This window comes from Argentina silus (genome assembly GCF_951799395.1).
Source record: "Argentina silus genome assembly, chromosome: 19".
In the NCBI taxonomy this organism is placed as follows: Eukaryota; Metazoa; Chordata; class Actinopteri; order Argentiniformes; family Argentinidae; genus Argentina; species Argentina silus.
In genome coordinates, this window is record NC_139673.1 from 14,239,724 (window position 1) to 14,247,996 (window position 8,273).

The 8,273-nt window shown below is 44.9% G+C and overlaps 1 protein-coding gene across 1 annotated transcript; it reads right to left on the bottom strand.

Moving 5' to 3' along the window:
• Window positions 1-1,249: 1,249 nt before the first annotated feature.
• Window positions 1,250-7,828, bottom strand: chrna5 (cholinergic receptor, nicotinic, alpha 5; the record flags this gene model as incomplete). The annotated part of the gene is given in 8 exon segments (XM_083691251.1): window positions 1,250-1,423; window positions 1,922-2,641; window positions 2,778-2,955; window positions 3,209-3,318; window positions 4,100-4,144; window positions 4,410-4,561; window positions 7,757-7,795; window positions 7,798-7,828. Coding segments are annotated over 8 exon segments (1,449 nt in total).
• Between the last annotated feature and the right edge of the window lie 445 nt (window positions 7,829-8,273).

Below are 8,273 nucleotides of genomic sequence, written 5' to 3' on the forward strand. Positions count from 1 at the left end.
TTAGAGGGTAAGCATGATCACCTGCAAGGAGGTATACTATATCTGTGTGATATAGTTTATATAGATATCAGGGGAGGCTGGTGGAGGCAGAAATCAGAGAACAGGCTCCTTGTAATGCATGGAATGGAATAAGGAATGGTATCAAACATGTGCGTTGACAATTCCTCTTCTTTCTGGAGGAGCACCCATCTTTGTGTATCACCCCCAACCTTGTTTAATTTGAAAGATGTTACAGGAAACGGCTGCAAAGCTGTTGCTCTCTCGACATACTCTACTCTCTGCTGCCCCCATTGGCACTAACACACACTTTGGCTGCTTCATGTTTCAATTCCTCTCACACTTCTTCTCACAGGAAACACCAAGTTAACGTTTTCTACCAGATCACATTCTTCTTCAAGCTTTTAGTTGTTTCCCATAATGTTACACAAGTACAACTACTCACTACTACCATTAGTTAGTTACTTCTTACTTACTTAAGAGAAACACAAACATGAAATATTGTGTATAATTTCTGCACATGCTGTGTATATATATATATATATATATATATATATATATATATATATATATATATATATATATATATATATATATATATATATATATATATATATGGAACTATTTCATGCCTCTTTTGAAAAAGATGAAAAGTTAGCAACACAAAGAGAGACCTCCATGTTTTGGAGTACATCAAATCTGCACAGAATAACATGATAGAATCAGTCAGTAAAGTAGAATACAGTGGGAGGCAGGGCTTTTTCCTATCTAGCAGCACCACTAGCTTGCCTGCCCCAGTGAGACGGATCAGAGACAGTTAACATTTTTAAGTCCAACCTCAATCCGGAGACCAGAGGTTTGCTATTCTTCTATTCAGTGGGGGGGAAAAAGGAGTACAATTGTTGCCACACACACACACACACACACACACACACACGCGCGCACTGGTGAACTACATTTATTGGAATACATGACTTTAATGTGAACATTTCAGTTTCTAAGAGAGTGTCTACGGTGTATATGGAGATAGCTTCCATTCAGCAGATGTATGGTACAAAACAGTTACATTCATTTGATCTGATAAAAGGTACAGTAAAGTAGATATAATGGTCTCTCACGTTGATAAACATATCAAGAATCACGATGGTTCTAGAATCCATTGTAAGTATAACAAGAGTCTCACACCCACTCTCTCTAAGTGTCTCTGCACTTAGTGTTGTGTCTCTGGGTGGTGGGCTCAGTGCACTTCCTCTTAGCTGCCGTCTACGCCATGGTCGGGCACGATGATGTTGGGCACGATGATGTTGGCCCACTTGTAGATGACAGGGATGAAGAGCAGGGCGGAGCCCAGCACTGAGACTAGGAGGAATGCCCACAGGAACACACGGTCCAGAACCTGGGCCACAAACTTCCAGTCTTGCACAACCTGCACAGGGGAGACCCAAACATACCCTTACTGCATAGCCATACTATACCATTCGAAATTCTTTCAAATACTTTGAGCATTTGTTTGCGTTAGCCTTCAGTGAGTGCCAGGCAGGCTCAAGAGTTTGCACTTTTACTGGCTCTTCCATTGGTTCCATTGTGCCAGGGAAACTCAATCAAACACAGCGATGTATTTGAAATAACCCAGGTCTGACCATACCCATACTCCCAGTATTGTAGTGCTTACAATAACACTAAGTTGCAGTTATGTGAGACAATCAAAGGATGGAGACAAATATATACAGAGATACATATTTAAAGAAAAGACTTCAAAGACATTCTGCAATATAGGGAGTGATTTAGAAGGTTGTGTTCCCAAATTATTTGGAAGATGCCATCCAAAGCAAGAATATTGACTTGACACACACACACACACACATTCTAAATTAGGAGCACACCAAGCTTCTTCAGTACAGGACAGATTGTAAGCGGAACTTACCGCTCTGACCTCGTTCTCCTTGACCACATGCATGGTGATGTAGCGAATAGAGTCCAAAGCGGCCTGCAGGTTATTCCTCGAAGATAGGGGAGGGGTTGTCTCTGGAGTACCACCCTTCACAATGCCCACTCCTACTGCTCCTCCTGCCCCCTCTCTCCCTGCCAACGTTCCCCTGATTCCACCGGGGGTGGCATAGCGGTCCACGTGGCTGCGCATACACAGCAGCTTGGGTAGCCGGTGCAGGAAGATCCGCCGCACCCAGGGGGCCATGCCGTGGTGCGTGGACGAAGAGCGGTGGTGGATGTTGATGGCGAAGACGGTGATGACGATGGAGAGTGTGACAAAGATCATGGTGAACACCAGGTACTCCCCGATCAGAGGGATGACCTTGGAGGAGGACGGGATGATCTCCTCGATCACCAGCAGGAAGACAGTGAGGGAGACCAGCACGGAGGTGCAGAGGGAGATCTTCTCCCCTCCGTTGGAGGGCAGGTAGAAGACCAGGATGGTGAGGAAGGACAGGCCGATGCAAGGGATGATAAGGAAAAGGGTGTAGAAGAGGGGCAACCTGCGGATGACGAAGGAGTAGGTGACGAAGGGGTAAGAGCCGGTCCCGTCCATTCTCACACCACGACTGCCAGTGGCTTTCACTATCTCCCATTCACCATTGTCAAAGTAGTCCCGCTTGTCCACATGGAAGTCTTCCAGTAGGATATCCACCTGTTGGACAAAGGTTAGCAAAGACCAACGTCACCACGTGTCTCGCCTTCAACTCATCTCCCCTAAACATCATAATCTAGAAGTTAACAAGTCCCTGGCATCAGTCAATCAGGGATCAGTATTCCCAAGTCCCAACCTGTGAGCCATCGTAGGTCCAGGAGCCAAACTTCATGGAGCAGTTCTGCAGATCAAAGGGGAAGAAGGTGACGTCTATGGTGCAGGCTGACTTGTAGTTGGCTGGAGGCGTCCAGGTGATGGTACCATCATGCTTGACCACAGCCTTGGTGACGGTGCCCTCGAAACGCCCATCTGCACTGTGAGAGGAAATTATACATTACATGTCCATCTGCTTATCGACAGGAAGAAACCCAACATTACTTGATGTTTGGTCTTGATTAAAACCTGCACTGTACAAAACGGTGGTTATATTTATATATTATATTGTTATATTTTTATGGATTAGGGTAAACTTTATTTTTTCAAGAAGTCCTAATGAGGTCAAGAGAGCTCTTTCACTAGAGAGAGACCAGCTGGACTTTTCCAGTGTCATTCCGTCATAGCACTTACTTGTCATATAACACTATGTCTGGGGTCCAGATGGAGTTAGAGGGGACTCTGATGGTTGTGATGCCCAAGTAGTCCTCAGGGTTCCACCGTAGCTTCATGTCCACCCATTCCTAAACAGGGGAGAGAGGGATGACTCACCTACATTAGGATGCATTATTGTTAATGAGCCATTTCATTTTCGATTCGATTTTACTCTACAATACAAAAATACAATAAAAAAGCGATACCATCCATTTTACAACACTTCTGTAACACACCATTTCCTTTGCATGACACACCACTGGTCCTTCTTTGTGATAAATGACTGAACTGCATGGGAGATCTTTGCATTTCCATTTCATATAAAAACTCAACAGCCAAAATACAGAAGGAACTGGAGGAGAAAGCAATGAAGGGGGATAAAAAGAGAAGTGAACAGCCATTATTTTGAGCAGTGCCCTATAACAAGCCTGTCCTGGTAGATGGCTGTGGTCATGTTCACTCCATCCTGCATCCTTTGATTTGCGTGGTGGTGTTTGTCATTGCATCAGTGTGGGAGCGGCTGATCCACTGACCCTGGTCTTGAGTGATATTTCTCCCCGGCTGCAGAGAGCAGATGCAATCCCAGGACATGAATAAAGCTGGCAGGGGCTCCAGGGGGTGTGGACAGACAGGTGTGTGGGCACAGATGAAGGTGGCTGGGAAGGGGGGCTGGCGGGCAGGAGAGATTGAGATGAGAGCACTCGGTAAAATGCCACCGCCGCAGTTAAAGGGGGAATGGAAGGAGGAGTGTGTGGTCTCTAAATGCCATGCTGCCTGTCTTTGTCTTGACTCTAGATGACACTGTTATAGAATGCGTTTATTTTGTCATGGGATAACATTGTGCTTCACAAATGCTGGATATCATAATACCTGTTTCATCCACACGTTGGTAGTCATCAACTGGTTCTTCTCATCCTGTAAGAGAGCAGACATTCTGTAAAGATTTTATTTTTGGCTTTGGCGAATTCTTATAAGACATTAGTTAGAGTTGCTTATTACTGTGTACATCAATCACACTCAATAAGAGGATCCATATAATGCATTTGCCTCGAAATAGAACTGCTCTTGATACATTTTGCACTTTAGAAAATTCAGGCTACAATACCACTGACAAACATGAAAATAATCACCGGAGACCCACAAATAAGAACAAACCATATGATCATATTTCTGCACTCACCACGTCCACTAGCTGGGAGATGGCCAGTCCAAATTTGACCTGTACTGTGGTATTGAGATACTCCACTGGCCTCACCCATTTCTCGTAGCTTTTGAACAGATGGTTGAACAGCTTGTCTTCTGTCTTGGCATAGGAGGACAACTTGGGGATTCCTATGGAGTCAGGGGAACACCAATTTAGCCTTGTCTAAAGCCTCATCATGTCAGTGTATTGAAAGAGGAGAAGACAAAGAGATCCCATTATCCTGCTAACAGCACATGCACATGTTCAGCCCAGCACAATGACTCCATGAATCACAGTCTCTGTCTCCTCCTGGCGTTATGTCACTAAACCCATCAATCTACAGCTTAACATCCAGCGAATCACCCCAGCACTCTCACCATCACAGCAATTACATCCCCTGCCCCTGTATGCTGCCTAGTGGTATACAGTATCTACAACAAGAGAAACTCTATACTGTCACTCTCTATGGTGGATCTTGTATTTTCCACCCTTTATGGAGGCCAATGGTCAAGTGACTACTTTCAAGTGGTTAAAACGACCTTGTCGGATTAGCCTGTGTCTCGTCTGACCTGCCCGAGGTAAATTCGGCATCCTTTCATTACCTGACCCGATCACACTAGCGTGGGTGTCGATATGCTGTGCTGTTGGACATCGGTGCTTCACTTTAGTGCTGCATTCGTCCATGCCATCTTCAGAGATACCAAATGAAGGGGTCACCCAGCTGCCGTTCAGCTCTACTAAACCTCCCCAAGCTTTTCTGAAAATGTGCTGCGACAGAGATGGTAGGATTGCATTAGCTCCAATTCCCTCCATAATTGAATGATGACTCACTCTCATAGAGCTAGAGCTGGAACGATTAACTTTTGACTCTGTTTATCTGCGTGTGTGTGTGTGCGTGTGTGTGCGTGTGGGTGTGTGTGTGTATATGTGTGTGCCCGTGTGTGTGTGTGTGTGTGTGTGTGTGTATGATGCTAAGCAGTATTAAGTTGGCTTGGTTTAATTGTGTGGCTTCCAGTCTGCCTCCATCCAGCACTAATTTGTGTTATACAGCTTCATTCTATTTGGTCTCTTTCTATGACCCCTCAGCCGTTCCCTGCTGCTCTGCTCTAATTGAATTGCGATCTGAGGAGCTCCTCTCTGGATTATGGGGAGGGGAGGCCCAATGAGTTTTTGCTCCACATAAGTACATTACAGTTCAGCCTGACTCTAGTGGCTGAGGTTGATTGATGCCTTTGTGTATCAGACGAGTGCTCAGTGCATCATCTGGGCTCTGTCACATGCTCCACGGGTTAGGTATCCATGGCAGCCTGGCTGGCAGAGGCCCTGGGGGGTTTTAATGGAGTAGGACTTTGGGAGCCTTAGATCAGGAAGGGTTTTGTGAGATTGTACAGTCTTTTCATGTGTCAAGGACAGCCAGGTCTCGGTGTTCCCTGAGGGGGTTAGGTTTATAGAGAGACCACGAGTGCACCTCCCTTATAAAACCAGATGGGCTTAACTCCACACACAACTGCCAACAGGTTCTGTGGGGAAAACAGAACGAAATACCAGCATTGCCTAAAACACAGCTTGTTTTTAATTTATCCAGCGCATTCACATGTTTTAATGTTTTTTCAATTTGCTGTATTATATCTGATGAAAAAGCTCTCTAGAGCAGAGAGGAAAAAAAAATATTGATCACTTTTTTAAATGACGCACAATTCGTTATGGCCTCCTCTTAAATCATCCTGAACATTCTTATGAGCTTCTTTTACGTGTGCTCATTATGGCTATAAATCTCCCTCAGGGATGGCTGGGCTGTGGCAGGTCCAACCACTGTCGTTAACACCCCAGTGTGATCTTCTCAGGCTGCCCGATCAATAGAAGCATTGCTGCTGCACCGCCCCAGTCAATACCAGTGTGATTAGCAGATTCATCATTCCTACACCTCCTTTCTCCCACTCTAACCAGCATTCTGCTGACAATAAATACTGCTGTCTGTCTCGGCTTCTCTGGGGAATTCTGAGCACTAGCCTTTGTCAATATGCTGTATAACCAAAATTGTGCAATGTATAGGAATCCCCCCCCCCCCCCCCCCGATCTTTCATATTGTATAAGACAACAAACAAAAAAGTGTTTTGAAGAATTGATCGATAGGATAGCGTAAAATGGCGTGAGAGAGACTGGCGCAAAAGCTGTTCATCATGCTGGTGATGCATGTTGAGAAACAGCAGGATGCCTCTCCTTCTGACATTGATACTAACTGTGAGTAACAATTAGAATGCTCCCAACCAATACCGTTCGCTATAATCAGTCACTGAGTGTGTGAGTGTGGTGTGAAAGAGTATTATTTGCAACGTGTATTGCTATCCCAGGAGTCAGTCTGCAAACGCCTTGTGTGGAAGGCTATCAAAGAGAGCCCATTTGATATGAATTAATTCAAATTTATGAAGAAGATATCATCCATATCAAATTAGCCGTAAATCACTGCGCAGCCAGAACATTTCAAGAGTGCCAGAGCGTTACACACATTTACCGCATAACTACTTTGATTTAGAAAATGAAGCAACAATCTGTGTTGAGATAAATGATGATGATTCATTCCTAATCAATGATTCATTCCTAATCAATGGTGAATTCCTAATCAAGGGTTACAGAAACGCCCCAGAGATCCCATTATCATCAGATTATCTGTGACCTCACCAGCCCCTACCATTAAACTCAGCCTGCTAACAAAGAGCAGTATTTCATAAGTAGAGCTCCAGAATCAATCTTGTTTCTGTGCTGGCAGCAAGCAAGCCATGTGGAACCGGCTCGCCAGCTTTCAATTCTGCTATCGACAGGACCAAGTTATCAAAACGCATAGGTTCTTTCCTCAGTCGCTGACTGTGATATTTCCTTTCATATTAGTCTAATCTTGACTACAAAGATGAACAGAAGGTCACCAACTACAGGATATTACTGCACTATGATAGGCTGTGTTAATTACCAGGAGGAGAAACACTCACCTTGAATGCACATGTGTCTTAGACTATGCACTTTGACTAGAAATCTACCTAAAAGGATATAAGGTATTATTGAGTGTCCAGACACAAATATACCAGTCACTCATCAGTTCGAAATAAAACTTACAATTAAATCTCAGCTGGTATACCCTCTTCACTAACTCATATCCTTAGATTGTCCATCTGCCTCCCTCTACCCCCCCCCCCCCCCCATTCTCTCTCTCTCTCCATCTCCTTATCAGCCCATGTCTAAGTAGATTGTGTAGTATCCATTGAGTGTGATAGCATATCTGATGTCTCATTGCTCTGAGAGTGTTTCTCACACATGTCCACCACTGTGGTACTTCAGGGAGGAGAGCTTACCCAGTGAGTGGCACAGGTGGCAGCAGCATAGCAGCAGGACAGAGTGGTGGCCGCCCGCCCTGCTCTCAGCATGGTATCAGAAGTTGGCACCTGATCCACAGTCCCTCAGCAGACCACAACACAGCTGGAGCCTGAAACACACACACACATGCATGCATACACACACACACACACACACACAGAGCATAGGAGTAAATGCAGGGTGTACACACAAAGGCTTTGCCCATGTGTACATGTATCATGTATGTATGCACCCATATACACACACACACACACACACACACACACACACACACACACACATGCGCGTACATGCCTTCCTCACCTTCCTGATCTTACACACAAGGGAGTAGTGCACATAGTGAACTGAACACACACAAACATACATACATACATACATACATACACACCTGCACTCTCCTCTCCTGTCATTCACGTAGTAATAGTAATGAAATGTAGGAGTCCTGACTGTCGACAGCTCTGCTCTAGTGTTCCTCCGTTCCATGCATAGGTCTGC